This window comes from Juglans regia, chromosome 4 (genome assembly GCF_001411555.2).
Source record: "Juglans regia cultivar Chandler chromosome 4, Walnut 2.0, whole genome shotgun sequence".
NCBI lineage: Eukaryota > Viridiplantae > Streptophyta > Magnoliopsida > Fagales > Juglandaceae > Juglans > Juglans regia.
The window spans coordinates 6,279,489-6,305,722 of NC_049904.1; the positions used below are offsets into that span (position 1 = coordinate 6,279,489).

Consider the following 26,234-nt stretch of genomic DNA (forward strand, 5'->3'; position numbering starts at 1 on the left):
TTTTCTAACCAAGTTTGTGGGTTGATTCGTAATTGTATTATTTCGCCTTGGTTCTCGGTAGTGATGAATGAGGTTTCTAAAGGTCTTTTCAAAGGTGGTTGTGGTTTATGACAAGGGGATCCACTCTCCCCTTTATTATTTATCTTAGTGGAAGAAATTCTATCTCGGCTTTTAAAAAAGGAATTAATGTCGGGGAAGATTGACGTTTTTGCTCATCCAAGTGGGGTTCTGTGTATTTCTCATCATCTTTATGCTGATGATAATGTTCTCTTCACAAGTGGAAATCTTAGGTCTCTCCGTAACATTTTGAGAGTTTTTCATACCTACGAGACATGGTCGGGACAGGAGGTAAGTGTGGAGAAATCTTCTCTCATTTTCTCTAAATATATTACACCTGCTCTCCGTCGTGCTATTTTGCTTTCTACAGGTTTTAAAGAGGGTGCTTGTCCATTTTGGTACCTGGGTGTTCCTATTATTTCCGGCAAGCTTAAAGCGGTCCATATGGATGAGTTAGTGATGCGGGTTCGTCAAAGAGTGGATTGATGGCAATCTAATTTGCTTTCACAAGGTGCCCATTTAATTTTGATAAAACATGTTTTGTCAAGTTTTCCTATTCACTAGTTATGTACTGTGCAAATTCCGAAGGTAGTGCTCAATTGTTTAAATGCTTGCTTTAGAAAAGTTTTTTGGGGTTCGTCGGAAGGAAAGGAAAAAAGATGCTAGCGAGCTTGGGATAAGCTTTGTCTCCCAGAGGTGGAAGGGGATTTGGGTATTAAAAGATTGGATGAAATTCAACATTCTCTTCATGTAAAGTTTGCCTAGAAATTGCTTCATGAGAATTCTCTATGGGCTAATTTTTTTCGAGTCAATATATTAAACGAAATCATGTTTCGCTCGTGGATGCGAATAAGGGCTCCAGGAATTGGCGTATAATCGTGAAGTGTGTACCTTTGGTTCTTTATCTTTCTCGATGGAAGGTTAGAGAAGGTAATATATTTTTTTGGTATGACAAATGGTCGGATGAGGGTCCTTTAATAAATCATTATGATAATGTCCCTATGCCTAATATTACTGTTAAAGATTGTAAATTGGAGGCTGGTTGGGATGTTGAATGTATTTCTAGGCTAGTGGGTCCTAATAATGCTTTGGCTGTGGTGAATAGCTTGGGAAGCAATAAAAATGGAAGTGATATTCTGATCTGGACTGAAAATGTGGATGACAAATTTTCTACCAAAAGTGCTTGGACTCATATTCGGTTTCGAGTGCCAAAAGTGACATGGCCTCAATGGGTATGTCACCCTTGTTTTCCGAAAACAATTTCTGTTATGGTGTGGAAAGCTTTTCATAATGCCTTGAGTGTTGATGATAATGTTCGTAAACTAGGCATTCCAATTTTTTCGCGATGCAATTGTTGCTCTTCAGGTTGGTATGACGATTTAAACTATGTTTCGGCAGTTGGGGAGTTTGCAGAAGAGTTGTGGTTGCGGGCTTCTCTTTCTGTTGGTATGAGTTCTATGTGTGGTTGTGGATGGAGGGTTCGTGTAGAAAGTTTGTTCCTTAAAGCGAAAAAAAATTCTCAAACCGGGTCTTTGGTTGGTATCCTTCCTTGCATTCTTATTTGGTGTCTTTGGAATAGGAGATGCTAAGCAAGGATGGAAAATATAAAGGAGTCGGCGAGGTCGACATGGGAAAAAATTAAATTTTGGGTGGGTTGGTTAGGGGAAAATTTAAAGGGAGGTATTGGGCTGCAAGCTGCAGATGAGGCAATTTTATTGGCTTTCTAGTTGCCGATTAAATTGGATCAACGTAAAATGCCGAAACTAGTGAGATAGATGCCGCCTGTGGCGGGTCATTTTAAACTAAATGTTGATGGAAGCTCTCTCGGAAATCCAGGTATGATGGGGGCAGGGGGAGTCATTCGAAATTCTTTGAGCCAATTGCAGGTGGCCTTTGCAGTTCATCTAGGTACAGGAAATAATAATAAGGGTGAACTGATGGCCCTTCTTCATGGTTTGCATCTTACTCATTTTCTTGGTATTTATCACATTGACATAGAAATGGATTCTTTATTGGTTGTAAATTGGCTAAGAAATAAAAGATGTACAGTTTGGTATTTAGAAGATTTCTGGGAAGAGATACAAATGCTTTTGGGGAATTTGGAGGTGGAAGTCAAGCATATTTATCGTGAAAGAAATTCGTCTACAGATTATCTTGCTAAGCTAGGGGCGGAGGGGTGCACGTCTACCTGGAATAATGTGGATGATTGTCCGAGATTTCTTAAAGGGTCTTTGAGACTAGAAATATTGGGTTTGCCTAATGTTCGTTTTTAAGTAATAGTCTTTGTTATTTGGTTTTGGTTTATTGGTGTGTTTTGGTTTGATATTTAGGATGTTTTCTTATTCATTATTTGTAAATCTCAAATGTCCGGATTGTTACCACGGTTTTCCTCAATCACAAGTGAGGTTTTTTTAAATAAAATTGGGAGGGGTCACTCATGGACATGTGACCTTCGTCTTTTTTTTTAAAAAAAAAAATACTTTATCTTACTTTATAAGCGTTCACTCCCAATAATTTATGTATCTTATCCTTTAAAATACATCACCAAAATATACTTTTTCTATTTTACATATTGATTTTTACAATTTATCATACATCAGCTTATCTATTTTTTCTTTATATTATATTATTTAATAGTTTGTTGGAAAAAAAAGTATAAGGAGAGAGAAATTATTGTGAGAGATAAAGTACATGAAAAGAGAATAAATAAATAAAATATTTTTATATTTGTGAATAGTTCATGCTAAATATAGTTAAATATATAGCAAAATATAAAATATATTTAAAAATAAATAATCCATTAGAAGCACTTTTGAATTACTTTTCTTCAAATTTTACATAAAAATAAATTTTACAAAATCTATTGGGGGGGTGCTCTAAGTACTCCACGTACAAATCAATAATTAATACCAGATCGTACAGTACTCCACACAGCTCCTCACTTATTTAAACTTCATATTTATTTAAAATCCCAAGACATTGCAAACGACATGGTCGTTGCAGGATGCATGTAATTCAAAAGAGCTACGTGAACTAGCTCGGACTTTATAATTTTTTTTTTTTCAAATATATTTTATAACTTAAAGAGAAATAAGTATAATAGGTAGATCTTGTAGATTTAAATGGTAAGATGTATCTGTTATATTTATATACCTCTCTCCAAATCATAAAAGTTATTTTCACGATGCATGCATGATGGTGATCAACTCGCAACTAGCGCCGAACTCGGGGTCGGGAATTACCTCTGTCTTCTTTGAATGCGAACCAAGTCTGTATGAAAGTTAGGCTGAGTACTATTATGGCGGCCGAAAAAGCCATAATTGCCCAGGGGCTTCTGAAATGCTCGTGGAAGGCTTCAGCAATCCAGTTCATACACGTAGCATCGTAGTGTCTCTGAATGGCATCTTTGACATCCCCATATGCGTCGGGGTCAGGAATCAAGTCGGTGCCGATCTCATTGAAGAGTCGAGCCACTTCCTTGTCGCTGCCAAGGCAGTTCTTGAGTATTCCCTTATTCCTCAACGCCATTACGTCTTTGATGTTATCAATGAGTGAATCCAGGAATAATATGTATGAGGTGATCTCGAACTTGTTGTAGAAATCCGGACACATCTCGTAGGCTATCAAATTCAAGAACTTGGGCCCCATTGCGTCATCAACTGTTATTGGAGAAAGCCAGAGGTATCCCGGGTAGAAACCGAGTAATCTATTAAAACGTATTGTTGTCAAGGGATCATCACTATCATTGCAGTTCATATAGATTCCTGCTACTCTAAGCTCCTCCACGTTGCGATAAGTCAACTTTAATCGTTTCCCGTTCTTCTTTCTGTCATCACTTTCCCATAGAAGACGTTTCCAGCTGAGAAGACCGAGAAATGATTGGATCATGTTTTGCACCTTCGTACTTTTGCTTTTGTCGCCAGCTTTAATGGGGCCGTTAGTACTTTGTCGATTACCTTTCATGATTTTCGTCCGGAGGAGATCGAGAAGATGGATTGGCCTTTCCGTAGTCGGTAATCCATTCTCGCACGGCTGCGACTTACTGTATACGGCCTGCTGATTGATGAAGATTGGGATGCACTTCTCCAATTCAGCTTTCTTTGCGCTGGAATTCATCAAATCCACAAGGAGCTGATAAGGAAGTTGATTCTCCAACAGGAACAAATCCTGTTTCGTAAAGGCCATCAGATCGTATTTCATTGTCCAGTCTTTGCAGTTATTGCTAACAGCACAATGGATGGACTGTAATATTGCACACCCGTCCACAAACAGCATCCAGGCGAGGGCCTGATCGCTATATTTCTCGGTCACCTTCTCGTCGAAACACTGCCTCAGTTGCTCGATGTTCTTCTCAACAATGTCGTACAAAATGTCATCCTTTCTACCACTGTCTTTGACGAAGTAGGATGCCATTCTAAGCTTGTACACCTCGGCTCGCTTGTATTTTGGCTCACCATGATGGATGGGACCGATTGCAACTATCCTTGGCTTGAAATACTTGTCGAAATGTTTGTGATCTTGCAGCAACAGCGGAACCTTTTGTATTTTTGGTGTAGCCTTTTGACTTCCATTTGGCTTAGTAATACCGGGTTGATCTGGTTTTGATTTCCGCAGTTTCTCAAACCTCTGTTTTTTCAGCTTGCAGGCATCCTCGCCGATTTCAATGATCCGCCTCCGCAGGCCGGAATTGTCGCGGCCTCTGCTTGTTTCACCAGCTTCGGTTATGACAACATTAACCTTTTTCGAAAGCAACTCCTCCATGGAAATAACATGGTCCCCATTTCTGGCCATGGCGTGTGTACGTACGTATTTGCGCCTACGTGCACCCCAGCAAGTGAGATATTTAATTGGTACCATTAATGTTCAGGTAATGAAGTACTTTATACTGGCTGAGGAAAAAAAATAAAATTACGCTTAACCACCTTTCACTATTCACAATGTGTTTTCAAAACTATCGATTTTAGCATTTGGCATATATATATATATATATATATATATATATATATATATAATTATTTCAAGATATAGAATGCAATCATGATTGTCCTCTGATGTGGAAACAAAATGAATAATATAAATTAGGAAACATAGCATTACTAGCTACTTTATTATAAACGTGCCAAGTTAGGAATCAAGCAGTACTAGCTAGTTAGTAGCTTGGTTTACGGCTCCAATTTGACGATGTCATGCGTACGACTCAATGTTTTTAATATGGTACCAGATACAGATACAGTATCAGAAACGAAATATTTTGATACCAATATCATTTTAAAATAGTATTTTCGGATAACATTTCAGAATAGTCGATATATAAATAAATAACATTTCAAAATTATATTTTAAAATAATAATCTATATATAAATAAATTATATATAAATACATATATATAAATTATAAATAGTCTAATCTGAATTGAGAATTAAAAAATAAGCTTGTAGTTTGAAAAAATGAAAAAAAAAAAAAACTGGCCAAAATATCGGCCAGCACGAAATAAATATAGTACCTGCTGGTACGAAAAATTTCGACCGTATCGACCAGTACGATACAAAATTTAAAACTATGGTACGAGTAGTAATTTACTTATGATATTGGTTGGCTTGATCTGAGAAATAATAGTTATAGAATACGTACGTAAGTCTCGTGTATTTTTTTAAAAAGTAATATATAAAAAAAAATTTATATTAAATTTAATATTTTAATAATATATCTTATTTTCTTTTAATAAAAATATACTATACTTGTACTATTTATAATAGTATCTAATATTACTCATGAACTAAAGCAAATTCCCACCCGTCATCGTGCATCCTTTCAGGAAAGGAGAAAAACATGTTACACGAAGTATTGTGCTGATCTTGATCTAAACGTTAAGACACTCATGGAATTTCTTTTTTCTTTTATTGACAAGAATATCATGAACTATTTACCCAAATAGCAAACACGAAAGGAATTATTTATTTTGAATAACACGCGCGAAAGAAGTCTTTATTACCACAGCAAGTTTAGTATTAATGAGCCCTAGCTTTATCATTGCATCTAGCAGTATCAAGCAAAATATTTATAATAGTGAAAAAATTTAAATAAAATTTTGTTAGAATATAATTTTTGTTTTGAAATTTGAATTATTTATTGTATTTGTGTAGAAATTTAAAAAAATTATAATTATTATATAAGATGAGATGAGATAATTTTTATAACCAAATGAGCCCAAATGTCCTAGAAGTAAGCCAACGCACATGTACATGATTCTAGATACGAAAATTTGAGTTAAAACTGGTCGCTTATAATTTCTTAATATATATATATAAATATATTATACAAAAGGAGTGGGGTTTCAAACACAAATTTTTTATTTGAAGAACCGAACCATATATCATCAAGCCATTAGGCTCTTGGCTTATAAATTCGTTTATATTAGTACTAGGACAAGCTGTCCAAATTGCTCTCAATTAATTAAGACAAAAGACAATACTACAACATGCATTTGCGGACTCGATCCGAAAGTTTTTGTCCTGCGTGAATTGTTCTCATTTGAATTTAAAATTTGCACCTCATGCATTCTCCGTGATTTTAACGAAAGAGCAGTTAAAAAAGTTATATATATATATATATATATATATATATTTTTTTTTTAAAAAAAGAGAACGGTATATCTCCTAGCTAATTTCTTTGATAGGAGTTGTAATATATAGGCCAAAGAATATTGAGTAGTATTGTTCATCTAGTTTTTAGTATGGGAACCCGGGTATACCTGGATCGGAACCTAACCCAAATTAACCTAGGTTAGACTTGAGCTGAAACTTAGATGAAACCAGTTTTAAAAATCCGGAACCCGAGTTTTTCTGGTTGTACCCAGTTTTTTTTTAGAGTTCACAATTTAAGCTAAAAACATGAATTCCATAGTTTCCTTTTTTTTAACCGGTAATTGATTTTTGGCAACCCAAAAGTCATGAGAATTTTCAAAAGAAAATCGAGAGACCAGAACGGCTCAGAAAATGTGCGCATTCTGCACATCTTTCTTGGTAATGAAGAGTGCATGTGCTGTAACTCCCCAATGGAAGGCCCAAATCACATGATGACCTATACTCCGAAAGGACTAGTCAATGATACAATTAGAGCTCTATTGGAACCTTATAAAAAGCAAGAATTTCTCATTCCCAAGTAATGTGGGATCTCATACATCACCTATCATTATCCTTATCATATGGGGTATCGCAATTGCTGATATTATATTGATGTCACAAAACATGGGAAACTTAGAATTTTGGAATGTTAGGTTCGACATAATTGTTGAGGATTAAATTAGGCGTGGAAACACTTTGCTTAAAGTGCATCAAATTTTGAGAACGAAATTTTTCTAAGGGGGGAGGATGTAACACCCGGCCCAGCATGATATTCGCGTTTGAATTTTCTTTATATGGATGAAGACACTACAACAAAAATTAGTTTTGTGACGGTTTGGAAATTGTGACAGTGCCCAAACCGTCCCAAAAAATATTTTATGTGATGGTTTGTCGAAACCATCATTAAAGGCAGTTGAGAAATTGCATTACATTTAAACATATACATATTCATGTTAGAACGTTTCCTGGACATTCGAACGTGGGGTCAATTTACGTGCGAACGTAAAAACATTTGGCATCACGTTCGAATGGTATTGATTCTCACGTGCGAACGTTAATTGATTGAATATTAAAATTGGATATTTCAAATTAAAAAAGTATGAGAATTGAAATGCAGTGATTTAATATTAAAGTTGTATAAGTTAACATTAGAAAAGATTGGGAATTGAAATTAAAAAGCAGTAGTTATATTAAATAATAATATTGTTCATTACATATGATAAAAATAAAGTACAAAATACTTGAAACGTATTGGTAACATATTTATTAAAATTGTCAGTCAATGTGTTGACCTTTGTGTTTAGGATATCTATCCGATGGAGAACATTGGCAACAAAATCTCCAACACTCTGTTATACTGACTCGATCTTTCGATCGATGTGCGCAATAATATCTAAGACCATCGTATCAACCCAAGCAGGCCGCTCAGGCTAACGTTGAGCATGCCCATTCTCCTGTCCAATACTCCGATGGTGTGTGGTAATGTTGATGGGGCTAATCTAGTCTGTCCTCCATTTCTCCACCATGGGTTGCACACCCCGGGCTAGTAATAGCTTGGTAATGAGGACTTCATATGGGAGGTTGTTCATGGAGACGATACTCACCTCGTAACGGATCCTCTAAAAAATATGAAGTGACAAGTCAATGGGATCTCCACGTTCCACTTGTATAAGAAAATGTGTGCGTTTCCAGCTAAATGTGGCCTTATGTCATACTAGATCCACATTTGTTGCAACAATAAGATGCAACATGCATGATAAGGAAGCAGCTGTACCTGGCTGAAGGAGTTCTTCCTATCTATCCGGTCTCGGTCAGTCCCAGTGAGGATGTAGAAATCCTCATCTTGGTCGCCATCCTCCTCATCAGTATCCCCAGCCTTCGACTGGTCAACTGGGCTAGTAGATGATGAAGAAGTGCCTACATTTGCATCTACTCAGGATCCATCCATAGGCTGAGCATCTTCCGCAGTTGATATCTCAGCTACGCGACTGATACCGAAAAGCTTGGCGATGACATCCAACAGGACCTCGAACTGAACACCGCGTACTATCACAGTGTGAGAGGGTGCATCCTTAGGTGTGGAGCACATCTGGATATAAAACTCCCGAACCCCTCAATGTGCAGATACTCATCCAACATTTTGTAATGAACACGTCTCGAACGCTCTTCTGCTCCATATGGGTTTGTGAAAGTGGTTGATCATGACTTCTATTCAGACATCACTGTTTGAGCCCTGGTTCGAGACGTGTCCTTTTGTTCATTCTATTTTCCTAGTAGTCAGAAGATGAGTCCTATCCTGAAAGAAAAAAAAAATTGAGCAATATTAATATTATGAAGCATATTATGTATTCTAATCTAAATTATTTTTGGTACATGTTCGAACGTAAAATTTAACGATTGGAGGATAAGCTTATATGTGCAAAGATTTTGGTTATTACGTTCGCACGGTAGAATATCTAGTATAAGCATTCGAACGTAATATGATAAATGTTCGAACGTGACGGCTCAAATACACGTTGGAATGTATAGTTACTCATACTTTCCACATTTAATATGAAGTTTCGGTGTCTTCTTCTACTGTTATTCAAGTATACTATTTGTAGGGTTATAATGTCTCTATGTGAACATGTATACTTGGAGAATTATGAGGAGGTGCTGCTGAAATTTCTACTAATGTGGAAAGTAGTAGAGTGACGAGATTTGTGCAATACGGATAATATAATCTTGAATGAGATAGGACCAACTACCTTATAAAAAAACAATGAGAATTGGAGCATGACATGCATGTGAATTTTTTATGTACGTGTTACTCATAGATAGATGTTTTTAGAAATAGACAAAAGTTGGATGCGTATAGGCGATAGACTTGGAAAGGATTACGTACCTTATGCGCGTGGAGTAAGAACCTTCATTGATTTTGTTCGGGCCTCTACTGATAGTCGTGGTTACATTAAGTGTCCATGTCAAGGGTGTAAAACTTTGTGTTCGATAGGGTTAGAAGAATTTGAAAGTCATATATTTGTGAACGTTATGGATCTAGGGTATACCTGATGGATACTGTATGGTGAGCCGTATGAACAGTCAGTGGATGTATTGTTTAGTCATCCGAATTATTTGAGACACATGGATGATGATTTTGAGCAAGATGATTTGGATGAGAAGTTGGGTGAAATTGGATTTGGGATGTTTACGGATGAGCTTGATGATAATCCCTCAAGTGATCGAGGGACTGATTCTGAAAATTTCATTGCAGTGTGGGAAGATGCAAAGCTCTATCTTTATCCAGGCTATACAAAACATGCCAAAATGTCGTTTATTATGTGGCTGCTTCACATTAAGTCATTGTGTGGGATATCAACAAAAGTAATAAATATGTTATTGGACTTATTTAATGAGGTGCTTCCCGAAGGGTCTGCATTGCCGAAGAACTTTTATGAAGCGAAACAGTTGATAAAGGGATTAGGGTTTGAGTACATATCCATACATGCATGCAAGAATGATTTTGTTTTGTTCTAGAAGGAGAACGAGGAGAAACAAGCATATCCTGTATGCGGAGAGTCGAGGTGGAAGGATAAGAAAAACGTGCTGGTTAAGGTGTTGCGATATTTTTCCTTGAGGCCTAGGTTGAAAAGACTATATATATGTAAGAAAATAGCTCACAGTATGAGGTGGTACGAGGAAAAAAGAGTTAAGGATGATGCATATATGAGGCACCCAGCTGACTCACCTGCATGGCAATCTTTCGATAATCAATACTCAGAGTTTGGAATAGAAGTTCAGAACGTATGCCTAGGACTTACAATCGATGAATTCAACCCTTTTGAGAATATGAGTACAAGTTATATCACTTGGCCCCGTAGTGTTGATTCCATACGATCTTCCACCATGGAGATGCATGAACATGCCCAACTTTTTGTTAACTTTACTTATCCCCAGCCTGAGATCACCTAGGAATGACATTAATGTATTCATACAGTCGTTGGTTGAAGAACTGAAAGAGTTATGAGGAACAAGCGTCAGAACTTATGATGCATCCACGTTGACATCTTTTCAGATACATGTTGCGGTAATGTGAACGATAAATGACTTTCCGGCATATGAGAATCTTTCCAGTTGGAGTACTAAAGGGAAGTTAGCGTGTCCGATGTGTGATAAAGAAACTGCTAGTGAGTGGTTAAAATATTCTCAAAAGTTGTGTTTCATGGGTCATCGATGTTATCTACCAGCAAATCATGCATGTAGAAGAGAATGTGCTAAGTTTGCTGGTAGAGTATAGGACAAAATTAAACCAAATGAGTTGTCTGGAGAACAGATAGTGGAACAACTGGTAAATGTTAGAGCGAACAATGTTGGCAAAGGTCAGGGAAAGAATAAGAGAAAACATGGCACAGTTGAATTGAATTGGACAAAGCATAGTATTCTTTTTGACTTGTCGTATTGGATGTTCTGCATGTTGCAACATAGTTTGGATGTAATGCACATAGAGAAGAATATTTGTGATAATATACTGGGTACATTAATGAGCATTAACAAAAAGACAAAGGACACGATCAAGACGTGGAAAGATCTTGAAAGAATGAGAATTAAACATAATCTACATTTGCGGGTGGAATGCAACAGAGTGGTCATACCGCATGCATGTTTTATGATGATGAGGGAGGAGATGATGGACTTCTGCAAATGGTTGCAAGGTGTGGAGTTGCCAAATGATTATGCTTCAAATATTGGTATATGCGTGAGCCCTGATAACTGGAAAATTAGTGGATTGAAAAGTCATGACTGTCACGTATTTTTGCAGAAGTTATTACCGGTGGGAATTAGTGGATTGAAAAGTCATGATTGTCATGTACTGTTGGGTGGACCGGTACAGTTCCGTTGGATGTATTCAGTTGAAAACTATTTGGGTTGACTGAAGCGCACTGTTGGGAATAAAGCTAGAGTTGAGGGTTCAATAACAGAGGTCTATATACACGATGAATGATTAACATTTTGCTCTCTCGATTTAATTGTCAAGAGCGAAATGCTAATCTTGCTGCTCGCCTCCTTGTGAGCTATCATTGTTTTTTCAGAATGTACGACCCTTGGGAGCACAACCGGGTTACGATTTAATTGATGGAGTGTTGGGTAAAGTTCGGTGGTATGTGCTAAATAATTGTTGGGAGATTGATGACTTTCTTAGGTATGTCGTTGCATGCTTCAAATAATTATAGTTTCTTCAAGTTTAATTATAACTTTTGTGCTCCAAAATAATATTCTTTTGCACTTATATATAGTGAGCACATAGACAAACTTAGGACTGAAGGCGTAGAGAATATATAGGCAAGACACGAGGAAGAATTTCCCAAATAGTTTGAACATGTATGAACTAAAATTATATATATGTTACATTTTGAAACTTTTAACTCTGGGTAATTTTTAATAAATATATACTATTTCAATTGTTAGATTTTGAAGCAACGTCCTCGTGTTCCCAGATTAGTTTCTCCTGAATTGTATGCATTGATCCATGGTCCCTCAAATAGAAAACCTCGATACACTGCATGCACAATTTGAGGTTATAGATTTCATACTCTGGATTGTGAACGCAATAGAAAGACTCAAAACTGTGGTGTGTTGGTCAAGGGGAGTCATGGAACATATAATATTGACTATTATGGTGTCATACGTATTATTATCGGATTGATATATATGGATGGGTTTGTAACATATGTCTTTCAATGTGATTGGTGGGATCTAGGCGGTGGTCGGGTTTTGATACATAGGGATAATCACTTAACGAGTGTCAATACTGCATCTAAATGGTACGAAGATGATCCATTCGTATTGGCTCGTCAAGCTACCCAAGTCTATTACTTGATTGATCCAATGACAAGTGCTGATGAAGATAATGGAGAGATAACTTGGCGAGTCATACAAAAATTTGTCCCTTGAAATATATATGAAGCAGGAACGAGTACATATTACGAGAATAGTGGAGATGAAGATGACACTCTGATTGTAGAGGCCTACCAGGAAGATGGAGAAGGAATTAACTTGTTTGTTAACCTCGGTGCACTCGAGTTGCTCCCCTTGTATAGAGATGACGTCCCACCCGTCCATCTTGACTTGTCCATATTAAATGATCATTCAATTCAGTTAAGTGAGGAAGAAAAAGAAGAAGAGTCAGAAGAAGAAGACGAATCCGAATCCGAGGAGGAAGTGGATAAGGAGGACGAAGAAGAGGTTGATGATGATGATGAAGATGTTATTGAGGGACGATGTCATGACCACTTCAAGAAGTTGGAAGAGGTTGCGCAGTCCCCTTTCTAGCAGATGAAGTTAGAAGATTGGAGAAAGTGTTGTGATCTTTCCGCATTTCTAGATTATCAGGTATTCTACATTTATATCCTTTAATTATTTACATTTATATTCGTTCTATATATTATATGTATATATATTACAATTAAAATTCTTAATTAATTTTGTAGCACTTAAGCGCTACAAATGCACAGAATATATCCGCTCTGATTGTCCACCATCGTGTCGATTCAAGATCATTCTATTATCTTGCAGAAAAAATGGTAATTAGAAAATTAGAAAATTCATTTATTTTTTTTATATTTTTTTATTTAATTACTAACATTAAATTTTTAAAATTGCTAATGTCGCTTTCTTAGAAATATGATAATACTGATAACCTTTTTCTCATTCATGTCTATGTTGCTGCTCACACTAATGAGCTTAGTGAGTGGATTGATCCTACCACTGCATATTATGTAAGCGGTATTAATTTTGTTAAATAAATTATGCAACATGAGAATAATTTATTTTTTATTTGTATTTCTTTTAATACGTTACTTATTATGTGTTTTCTTTCAAATTGCAGGAAAAAATGATGGAGATGCAGTCAGCTTCTGGTGAATCCTCTCCTAGTGACATAGACATATTCACGCAGGTGCTCGGGCCGCAGTCTAGTATGGCAAGAGGTTTGGGACTATCTTTGAAACATAGATGTTCATCCTCCTCAACATCATCGACTTCACAAATTAATAATCTTACCAAAGATTTAAAAGTTGAACGGCATGAGAATGAGTATATGAGGTCAAGACAGCATGTGATACCCTGCTCCTTCCTTCTTACGTACGCTTCTCTCTTTCTGACATACGTTCCTTCTTTATGACGTAAGCAAATCCCGAGGGTAGAGATTATATGATCATCTGCCCTTCTTGCTAGCGATTGCGAGCCACATTATGCGTGTCAAACCATGATGGCGTGTTTCGAAAGATATCGTGTGACGTCTAAGGCACGCCCAGTGTTTTAAATATGCTGGAAATATTTATAAGGAGTATTTCCAGTGTTATTAAATTAAGATTGATCTTAAATACGACAACCATAATATTCTTGAAGAGCTCCAAAAATATTATAATCGTCGGAAATCATTTTAATATTATTATTAAAATGATAATGGCGTATGACGTATGTAAAGGGAGTACACGCAGAGTGTACTCCATGTGGTGGACAGATGCACCATATGACGGGTATGCCATAATGATAATGTGGCGTAGTGTGTATCAAAGGGCGTACACAAGGAGTGTACTCCGTGTGGTATACTGATGCACCATATGGCGGGTATGCCATAATGGTGATGTGGCCTAATGCATGTGAAGGGAGTACACGAGGAGTGTACTCCATGTGATATAGTGATGCATCATATGGCGGGTATGCCATAGTGATGATGTGGTGTATGTGAAGGGAATATACGTGGAGTGTACTCCACGTGGCAGCGACACTCCGTGTGGCGTGTCGTAGAGATAAGGGTGGTTATGTGATTGATGGGCGTGGAACATGATGGGTAGTGTCAGGAACTGTGGAACAATATCCTGAAGTAGTTATGGCGCAGCCTGTAGTCTGAGGTGGCAAGTGTCACCGTGATGGACTTATGGCTAAAAGTATGCGTGAAGTAGTAGAACAAGTGTAAGAGTGCGCAGTGGAAGCATGACTGGGGAATGTCACGGAGTGACATGACTATTGATAGTCGTGCTTGTGCGCTGAGGAGAATGCCCTTCTTCATTTTCCATGTATGCCTCATATATGCGAATAAATGCATTTTTCACCTTCCAACTGAAATCAAGTTTTTTTGCATGATCATGTGTATATATTTTTCCCAACCCAAAATCAAGATATCGCATCTTGTAGTGAGGATCAAGAAGAACACCAACATAGAGCAACATATTCTGATTTTCCAAGTTCTCCCAATACTTGTCAAACTTTCTCTTCATATTTGTGGCCATTAATCCCACCACGGGGTTTCGTTCTTCACACTCCATATTAATGGCATATTTAATAATAACCAACTCCGGGAAAAAAGCATTACACGTTACATATTCACCCCACGAGAATTTTAAAGTTGCATCATGAAATAATGCAAGGAACCTCACAAACAACTGTACCTTCGCCCAATCGGATGCATTGAGAGTCCCTAACTTCTTTGACTTTCTCGTATTCACCACAGGGTCTACATTTTCATCATCGACATTGTCGTCATCATCATCTCTAATACTACTAAGGAAGCACAGATCTTCTTCTTCCAACCGATCAAAAACCCTTTTAAATTTTGAAGCCCTCTCCAACATAAGATAGGTGGAGTTCCTAGTCGGTACATCTAGGCAAACTTGGCTTTTAGATTGAATATCTTACAACCCCACACATTTCTGATATGTACTCCACCTTTGAGGGGAGGATTTAACATACTTCACAACACCCCTTACCTTCGCAATAGACTCATCATATTCTTTTGACCCCTCACGAACAATTAAGTTCAAAATGTGGGCACAACATCGAACATGTAAGAATTCATGTTCCAAGATCATGTCTCTCCTATACTTTGTTTTTTTTTTTCAAATAAGAAAGAGCTCCATTATTAGAACTTGTATTATCAAGTGTGAGTGCAAGTATTTTTGGTCGTCTCCAATCATGCAAACACATCTCTATGCCCTTACCAAGGGTATCACCCTTGTGATTTTCAGCCAAACAAAAGGAAATAATCCTCTTGTGTAACTTTCAACCATCATCAATAAAGTGTGCTGTGAGACATATAGTTTAGGTTTTGCACGGATGTCCATGTGTCCATGGTGAGAGAAACTCGCTGCCCTCGAAGAGCATTTCTCAACTTTTGTTTTTCTTTTAAAAACAAATTAAAGCAATCATTGGCAACCGTCATACGGGATGTAATCCCTACCCACTTAGGGCAAACCACAAGCATAAACTTCCTGAAACCCTCCCCTTCAGCATGCCTAAAGGACAACTCATCAAGAATAATCATCTCTGCTAAGGTTTGTTGGCAAGCCTCAACACTAAATGCAATAGGCACAAGTCTCCTACTACCACTACCACTTCCTCCCTCCACCTTCCAACCTAGAGTCATCAGAGATTTATCCGTATTCTTAAATGAACATTTCTTACATTGGTGCTCAATGTGATACTTCATATCTTTCGTACCGTTGGTCTTTGTATCACATGCATACGAAACACCACAATAATTACATGCAGCCCTAGGTTTACTTGGATCACCTTTTGGAATTTTTGTAAAGTAATCCCAAACAAAAGACCTAACTCTACCTCTTTGTGACCCACCAACTGATTGATCACTTATATTGAGTGGGGGTGGGGGTGGAGGCATGTTTGGTCTTGACTCTTGCACTTCATTTGTAGAAGACTCCATCTATAAAAAGGAGTCAGGACAAACAAGAAAAAAAGACAAAAGAACAAAAGAATTAGAAAACAAGCATTAATATATAGTGTTAAAACCTTGTAAATTCATGCATCTCAACTATATAATATATATGAGCATATATATGTATGTCTATATATATATATATGAGTTATATTTTTCTACAAATTAATGCATCTCAGATTCTCAATTATATATGATATATATTAAATATAATATATATGAGCATATATATGTATGTATATATATATGAGTTATATTTTTCTACAAATTAATGCATCTCAGATTCTCAACTATATATATATATATATATACATACATATATATGCTCATATTCATTCCAAGAAAGCCAAAAATGCAAGAGTGCCAAAAATCTCCCACTATTTCCATTGTGCTTCGACCAACAAAAAATAATTGTGCTTCAACCAACAAAAAACAAAATGTAGGTGACCTTGAGTCCCTTACCCATAAGTTTTTTGTAAATCCCTTTTATGCCACACAAGTTCACAACAACGGTCACAACAATGTCACTGAATTACACTGGGCCACATCCCAATTCCAAAATACATAAGAAACCAGTAAGTAACTAAGTTAGTAACCACAAACTGAGTCACTGACAAATTGACAATCGGCGTCCGGCTATAAAAACCAAAATCAACACCCAACGAGAGTCAACACCATCAAAATACGCGAAGATTAAATACCAAAGAGAGAGAGAGAGAGAGAGAGAGTACCAGAATACTCGACGGAGGGAGGCGACCGAGGGGCTGGAGGAGGGGGGATGCAACGGCTAGGGTTTATCGTTTCGCAAAATTGCCTTTCGAATTTATGGGGAGAGGGGGGCGAAGTCGAACTGGGGAAGTGAGGAGGGAGGGAGGGAGGAGGGGGGAAAAACGGCGCCTTGGATTGAAATTGGACCCAAACGACACCGTTTCAACAGACGGTTTATTAAAAAAAAAATTAAGTTGCATGAAACGACGCGGTTTCAAAATTCTACCCCTCTTGGACTTAAACGGCGCTGTTTAGGTCCTATTTTATACTAAACGGCGCCGTTTTGGCTTCTTAGCAGTTGGCAGATGAGGTATATTAATAATTTAATATATTAATATTAATAATACTAATTTAATACTGTAGACTTATACATTAATTTTAATAATACATTAATAATTTAATACTATAGACTTATAGTGATTAGTTATTATCAATCATGATTAATATAAGTTATAACTATATAATAGAATAATAGTATTAGTATTAGACTATTCTATTTTTTTAATACCATATTTGAGTCTATTAGTATACTAATACTATATAGACTTATAGTGTGTGTATATAATATATGTATATATATTATAATGATATAGTGATACTAATACTATATATTATATAATAATACATTAATACTATAGACTTATAGTGATTAGTTATTATGAATCATGATTAATATAACTTATAACTATATAATAGACTAATAGTATTAGTATTAGACTATTAATAATATAGTATAGCTATATGTAGGGCTGCAACCCGATGCATTCCAACTGGGTCTGGGCCCGATCCGACCTGACCCGGTACTGTTTGCGCGCCAACCCGGTCCGACCCGACCAGCACAGTACCGGGTCGGGTCGGGTCGGTTCGTCGGTTTTTTTTTAGTTAGCGACCTGTGTTAAGTTACAGCTTAATGAAATGAATATAACATGCAAAACTGGTTCACTAAGATCTCAAAAGACATCAAAAAAATATTGACATAAACCAATGAAAAAAAAAAACCAAAAGAAGAAGAATATTAATTCTTCCCAAAAATAAACCAAAAGAACTAGAACTAATAAAAAGTGGGAGCCATCTATTACAAAGCCATCTATTAAAAAAACTATCTAAATTAGAACTAATAAAAAAAATGTACATATGCCATCTATTACAAAAACTATCTAAATTACAAAAATATGAACATTAACGGATAAAAGATTGAAGAGCATCCAACAATCAAATAACAGCAGCTTCCCATCTCTTCCTCTATATCTGTCATTATGAAAAAGTCTAACACCAAATCAATAATGGCACATCAAATAATCCAAGTCAACACAAAGTGGTTTAGTTTATCTAACAAAAGAGTGAAAATGAAAAACATACCATCATGCAAACCATAAGTCTTGAGTTACTCCTCATCAACGTAAGTAAAACTTGATTTTGGATCAAACTCTAAAAAAACACATGATAATTATTAAATGATATAAAAATAAACATAATGAAAAAGTTTAATAAATATGTAAATAAGAAATAAGTTTATTACCCAATTCCGCCTCAAAGCTTTCAATATTATCCAAGGAGGCACGAAGATCAATGGGTATTGGATCACTCAACCAATTTTGTGTACAAACGAGTGCCTCGACTGTTCTTGGAGATAGTGAACTACGAAATGGGCCAAGCACCCGACCCCCTGTACTGAAGGCTGATTCAGAAGAAACAGTAGAAAAGGGAATGACCATCACATCCCGTGCAACTCTTGCCAAAATAGGATATTTTACTTCATTGATCTTCCACCAATCTAAAATATCAAAATTTGGAGCTCGTGTCTCACAACCATGTTCCAAGTACTGATCGATCTCTGATTTGTTCATCAAATTAGATTCAATTATTTCTTGCTCATACTCAACCCAAAAACTCTGTTGAGAATCAGAATCAATCATACTAGGATCAATTGAGGAAGGAGGCTCAGAATAGGAAACTCCACTTGAACTCCCATACACAACACTATATTCTCCATAAATATCAATCATCAATTGTTTCATTTTTGTCATCATTTTTTCGACTAAATTACCACTATATATTTTTTTGAACAAAAAATGCAAAAGATTAAATTTGCATCTTGGATCAAGAACAACAGCAATAAATATCATCAAGTTAGTCTTCTCGATTGATCCCCAATATTTATCATACTTAATCTTCATATTCGCCGCCATACATTTCAACACTGCATCATTACTTTGACACATTTTTAACAAATGTGATTGGATGCCACAAAGCTCTTGGAAATATGCATTAGATGTGACATACAAAGAACCAGAAAGTCTCACAGTAGCATCATAAAAAATCTTCGAAAACTTTATCAATACTCTAACTCTCTCCCAATCACTAGAGTTTGGAGGGCTCAAGTTCACATTTCGACAATAACGAAAAAAAGAATCATCATCCTTCTCCAATCTCAGAAATGGTTTTTTAAATGCTTCTGCAACTTCTAGCATTAGATAAGTCGAATTCCATCTTGTGGAAACATCAAGGCATACCAATTTCGTACAACCAATTTTCTCCTTCTCTATACACTTTTTGAATCTATCCATTCTTGCGGGAGATGATCTAACATACCTAACCGCATTATGCACCCTTGTAATTGAATCATCACAATCTTTGAGCCCATCATTCACAGTGAGGTTCATAATATGGGCACAACACCTAATGTGAATATACTTCCCTTCCAACAAATGACCTCCTACGAACTTCCTCAAATACTCAATGGCAACATAGTTTGAGGAAGCATTGTCAACTGTAACAGTAAAGATCTTGTCAATACCCCAATCTTGTAGACATGAATCTACATACTTTCCAATACTTTCTCCTTTGTGATTAGGGATCATGCAAAAGTTTAGAATTCTTTTGTGTAGTTTCCATTCACAGTCGATAAAATGTGCAGTAAGACACATATAATTTAAGTTTTGAATCGAAGTCCATGTGTCAGTGGTTAAACTAACCCGCCCAACCTTCTTAAATATTTTCCTTAACTTCTCCTTCTCCATTTTAAATAGTTTAATACAGTCTCTTGCCGCAGTAATTCGAGATGGCACTTGGAACCTCGGTTCAAGTGATCTACATAGTTTCCTAAATCCCTGGGCTTCTACTATCCTAAATGGAAGCTCATCACAAATTATCATTTCAGCAATTGCCATTCATATAATTTCTGAATCAAACTTATGTGCCTTTGCCGAGTTATTGACATCACTATCTCCAATTCCCTCAAGAGCCCCCTCACGACTCATAGTCTGTTGATCCATAAGTCTAATTCTATGAGGATGTTGCTTACAAGTACCAAGATGTTGTAGCATACTTGATGTACCATGTCTTTTGGGATGACAAGAGTAAATCTTGTGACAATAATTACACTTCGCTTTTGGGTCATTTAAAGGGCATCCATCTATTTTAGTGAAATGATCCCACACTGCTGAGGGGTCCTTATTTGCCCTTCTTTTACGAGGAGGGACTGGGAGACTTGTGTCACTAGACAAGTTAATATTTGAAGCCATTTGTGATCGGTTTTCCAAAGGAGTGTCACTTTCGAAGCAATCCATATATGAGCTGACATATAATATAACATATAAAAATCAAAATATTAGGATATGAACTGAAAATTACTCTATTTTTATGATTTAAAGAAACTCAAAAGAAAGAGAAACCACTATCAAAAGAAAAAGACAAGATGCAAATGACAAATTCCAGAGATTATTTTAACATTTAACACTTACACACACACACACACATATCAATTGCAAATCTGTTTTCAGCATTAAATGTAAAACAAGCTGAGGATATTTATCAAATTTGGTAACGAGTGATCATGTTAGATAAGTACAGAAATGATTTGTAATAGCCGCACTATATATGTCTTAACAAATATACACTGGTTGGTCTTGTGATATTATAGTCTGGTTGCTGCAAGCCTCCCACAGAGTGCGGCTATGTCTATGTTAACGAGACATTTAGGAACAATCGCCGGATTGATAACGATGAACCCTACGGTGAGGCAAGGATGACAAAGGAACAACCTAGTAGAATCGATCTTTAATTATTACAGGGGGAACAAATAAAGCTTAGTTTGTCAAGGATGTATAATGAAGTTTTGGTATTCGTTTGAAGGGTTATGGCTTAACTTGGGAAGTCTTGGACAGGTGAAGTTGGTTCGTTTTAAAGTTTGGTTGTTGTATATGTTAATAATTTCAATGTCTTTTTGGTTTTTATCACTCTTATTTATCACTTCTGTAATAAGCAGTACATTGGAGAGTGACGGATAAATACCAATCCACATGCATTGGAGAAACCAATTAAAATAAATTAGTTTATATAATATCACAAGACCAACAAGCAGAATTCATATTGGTTGGCCACTTGTGAATATCAGAGACTTGATTGCTTTTTCTCTACTGGTAACTATATATCACCCTCCATAGCTCGATGCTTCTAAAGTATATTCATGTAAACTTTGTAAACATTTGGATGTTTATTTTCATGCAGCCTTACTGGCATGTTCCTTATGTTCATCGGCCTTTACTTTGTGCTCTGTGCTAAAGGGAAGGAAGGTTGCTATGCAGCATATGACATAGAAAGTGAGTTCAATGCAAAGAAGCCTCTCTCAAGTTATTATGCCATCAGTAAACATGTTGTGTGTGTGTATATATATACATACATGTATATATATATATAGATATATATATATATATATAGATAGCATGTTATATATGTATTGCATTGCCACACTTCTCTGCTGAATGAAAATTCAAAATACAATAGATCATAAAAATCTATTTATATTAAAAAAGTGTAGCAGATTAATTAAAAGTGTTGTATTGCAACACAAAAGTGCGGCAGATTAATTAAAAAAGTTTTTATATTTATATTATTTTTGCAAGTTCCAACAAAAACGAATATGATTATTAAAAGCAACCTTTTTAGTTTATGGTCTCTGGTATTTCTAACAAAGTTCCAGTCCCAACAAAGTTCCAGTCTGGTATTTCTAAAGCTGAACTAAGCTCCCAAAGCTCTCGAGGCTCTTCGTCATAAACCACCGAAAGACTCATTCTATCCTGCTTCATTGGCATATTGATGCCAATGAGGAATTTCTTGTCCATCCCTGATAGATATATTTTAATCCCTATTGAGAACAAAAGTAATTATGCTTATCACTTGTGATCTACCCATCAACAGATTGAAGAATCCTGCATAATTGCTAGAATAAGGAGCAACAAGCACAACAGCTCAGCAGCGCGCAGGAACATCAAATGAGAATAACAAATGGCAGCACGGAAAAGAACACATCAACAGAAGCATAACAGAGAACAAAAAGCAGCAGAGAAATGTAATAGAACGTCCCAACGACTGAGAGAGAGAACGCACCCGTCTGCAATGACCTCTGAGAGAGAGAACGCACACACAGAGCACCAAACAAAGCTCGAAGTTAGAACAAGATAGAGAGAGAGAGAACGCACCCGTCTGCGATGACCTCTGCGAACGGCGACGGCGACGGCGAACGGCGATTGAGAACGGCGACAGTGACTAGGGTTTCCGCAGCGGAGAGGAGAGTGTTTTCGTTGTTTTCGTGAACTGAATCGGTTTCGACTGGTTGTTTGGATTAAAACCCGATTTCAAACAAATGACCTGATGAACCCGTATTTCACGGGTTGAGGAGGTCGGTTTATTCGGACGGGTCGGGCTTACGGCCCATTATGCACAGCCCTAGCTATATGTTAGTAATATACTAATATTAGTTGTGGTGATTTAGTATAAGTTATAACTATATTACTATAACTATAACTATTAACTATAGTCTTAGTCTATATTAGACTATTACTAATATACTATTAGTATATATTTTTTTTAATACCATATTAGAGTCTAGACTATTAATATAATACCTGTATTAGTATAAATATTAGTATTACTATAAAATTATAAATATTACTATTAGTATAAAATTATAAATATTAGTATTAGTTAATAATTACTTAATGATGAGTTAGTGATAGGATTAGGTTAATTGGTCAAATGAAAATTATATACTTAATATATATAAATTATTAAGTTATATATATATTTAATTCGGTCCCGGTCCGGTCCGAAAAACCACCGAACCATGGACCGGACCGAATTCATTCGATCCTTTGAATTTCAGATTGGACCGGATCGGAACCACTCCAGGTCTGGTCCGGTTCGGACTGAATTGGCCAGTCTGGTCGGTTTTTCCGGTCCGGACCGCCCGATTCTCACCCCTACTGATTTATCAATAATCATCAATAACTTATCAAGGTGTAAGTTAGAGGCAAACTTATAAACTTTCTGAGTTTTTGGAAAAGATCGTAGCGGCTAAAATCAAATTCGTATTAAATTAGGATTAATACTACTATGGATGAGGTTCATAAACAAGAGTAAATTTCCACTTAAAATAATTCAAACACTTAACCCATCCTTAATGAATCCAGTTTTGAATCAAGCAAGGTAGCTTTATCTAAACTTAACCAAAATTTATTCTAACACTAGAAAACAGGACTTTACATGCAAACTAAGTTCTAGGGAAAGAAAACCCACAAATTTCATGGCCTACTCAAGCTTCCAACACAAGAACTTCAAGAACACTCAAGCTCACACACACTTTTCGGTTTCTCTCAAGATTAAGGGAGAAGATGGCTCTCTATGCTCAAGGGGAAGCTGGCGAGGAGGTGTGGTAAAATGAGGTCGGTGAAGAGACCTTTTATAGGTGGCCAAGAGGGTAGAGGCGTTGGCCTTGGTCTATGGGGATTGGTTGAGGTGGACGGTGGTATAAGGGCTTGATTTTTCATATTGTAGTCCTTCAGCTTGTGTCACTTGTGTAGAACGAAAAAATGCCCTAAACTCCCATGATTTCATCATTACAATTGCTACATTTCTCCTATGGGGCTTGGTCAAGTCTTGATGCAGAGGGGAGATGAGAAAAATCCTCAAAACCATCCAAGGGGGCTGACGGATTCATGTGATTTCCATGGGCAGATTTGATCATCACTTTGACTCCTCTTCTTGGCTTTTCTTCAAGACTGAATTGTGCAAAGGTAAGATCATTGGTTGAAGCCTTTTTTAGGTGGTAGAAGGTGGAGGGTTGGCTTCCATGTGATCATGGAGGTGCTACTCAAAGAAAGTGATGAAAGGGAGGTGGTTGCCGAGTGAAATGGTCTTGGGTGCCTACGTTTTTGGTGCCTCTTTGGGAGGGAAATCTGAGTCAAATGGTAATGATGACCATGATGACCTCTTGGGGATTGGGTGGTTTAACCATGGCAGATGGGTGGTTGAAACTCAACCAATTCAGTTTGTATCCAACTAGCTTCCTAGGTGCAATCGGTTTTGTCTATTTGGTTTGGTTTTTTCAATTAATTCCATTCATGGCTTGGTCTAGGTTATATGGTATCATATGAGGTGTTAAAGAACCATAATGCCTTTGAGAACAAAGCACAAAAAGGTTGGGCTTAAGGGAAAAAATTGTCCATGCACACAAAGGGCACACGTGTGCCGATTGGTGTAGTTTTGGAGTTTGATATGTAATTTCCTCCAATGACATCTATGGAGGTTTATCTAGAATGATTTAAGAGTGATTTAATTGAGTAATAAAATAAGAAAATTTCATATCAAAAGGTTAAGAAAGATTATGAAAGAAAATTAAGCTTCAAAACATGGTTTAAAGATCAATAATCTTGGGTAAGTTGATTAATGGTCTTAACCAATTTTAGAACTTTAATTTGGGTACTTAGGGTATGATATGGGCTTAAGAAAACTCATGGTATAGTGTATTGGGCTTTCAATTTGAAGAGTGAAATAAAACAAAACAAGGCTTTTGGGCTTAAGTGAGTTGGGGCCTTCTTTCCAGATTTTGAGACATTAGAAGAGACGTCAAGATTCACAAGGATGGGGCTTGAAAGACTTTCATTGGCTTAATTGGGCCATGGGTCAAATCTATACCAAGCTTGGCCCAAAGGCCTTAAGCCTTCGTCATACTTGGGCCAAGGTTATCCTACCAAGTCTTGAATTCCTAAGAGGCTTGGTTAAAGCCTTCTAAGGCTTGGCCCATAAATGTCCTAAGGTTCTATAGGCCTTAATAGAATTATTATTAATGGCCTTGCTTCTCTAACCCACCATGCTAAATAATTAATGACACTAAGTGTCATGGTCTAAATGAATCTAACTATCAACATTAAATTAAATAATAAAATAAGCAATAATAATAATAATTGTAATAAAAAAATAAAAAATATTTAAAGCCCAAAATTATAAGCATAGTCTAAGGGCGTCTTAGGGTTAATCCTAATGGTTAATTAGGCGGGGTGTTACAGCGTTTGGTCGTGCAAACCCCTCGAACCCTTGCCGATTATAATATCCAGAGGGGGATCACCGACCTTTGAGTTCTCCGCCTGAATGGACAGGCCATCAACCGGCACCTCGAACCCGTGCTGGCTACAACATCCTTAAGGGATTTGCGTCCCTCGTGGCCCTTAGTCTCTACATGGTTGCTGGAAGTAGCAGGCACCGCCCCCTCTTCAGCAGCCTCATCCCTAAAGGAGTGGCTACCAGCGACAGAGCGAGAAGAAGGTGGAGAAATCCATCAAGAAGAATGCTTCTCCACCTAAGCTCACCCAGGAATCATAACCGTATAAAGGTTCTCGATTAGGGCATTCAGCTCCACCTTGTCCGTAGACACCTTAGCAGTAGCAACCAGCAATGACGAGGCGGGGGGGTCATCCGCCAAACCCCTCACAGGCACCTTCGTCAGGTTCGCCAAGGTAGCCGACCTCTAGGGTAGCTGACTCTTGCAGTGGAGGATTCAAAGCTCCAGAAGAGCACCTGCCGTCAACCTTGGCACCCTCCAAGTGAGGCTTCTTCCCCTTACCTAGTGAGGAAGGGTCCGAGGAGCACTTCGAGCAAGGACAACCCGAGGTCAGGCCATAGTCGCCCTATCATTAGAAGAAAGGTGACCAAGGGAAGGCAGTGAACCTCTTAAGCTCTCCTCAGAAAGGAGGACTTTGGAGAGAATGCCTTCAGGGTTCTTTTGCACCATTCTCGG

The 26,234-nt window shown here is 37.0% G+C and overlaps 1 protein-coding gene and 2 long non-coding RNA genes across 3 annotated transcripts; 1 reads left to right on the forward strand and 2 right to left on the reverse strand.

The window, feature by feature from the left end:
• Positions 1-3,261: 3,261 nt before the first annotated feature.
• LOC108981638 (UPF0481 protein At3g47200-like) lies at positions 3,262-4,848 on the reverse strand. Its single transcript, XM_018952865.2, has one exon. It carries the CDS (start codon positions 4,846-4,848, stop codon positions 3,271-3,273), a length of 1,578 nt encoding a protein of 525 aa, XP_018808410.1. The 3' UTR covers positions 3,262-3,270.
• A 3,993-nt stretch (positions 4,849-8,841) lies between these two features.
• On the reverse strand, positions 8,842-21,414 carry LOC118348256. The gene is made up of 3 exons (XR_004801349.1): positions 21,194-21,414; positions 20,168-20,172; positions 8,842-8,852 (listed from the first exon to the last, which is right to left on the reverse strand). It is a non-coding gene; the product is annotated as an uncharacterized LOC118348256 (long non-coding RNA).
• A 61-nt stretch (positions 21,415-21,475) lies between these two features.
• On the forward strand, positions 21,476-22,393 carry LOC108981633. Its single transcript, XR_001994591.1, has 3 exons — positions 21,476-21,582; positions 21,671-21,762; positions 22,361-22,393. It is a non-coding gene; the product is annotated as an uncharacterized LOC108981633 (long non-coding RNA).
• Positions 22,394-26,234: the final 3,841 nt, after the last annotated feature.

What these genes read in the sequence shown, in the direction of transcription:
- LOC108981638 (XM_018952865.2), bottom strand. Translation starts at nt 4,848, where the DNA reads ATGGCCAGAAATGGGGACCATGTTATTTCCATGGAGGAGTTGCTTTCG.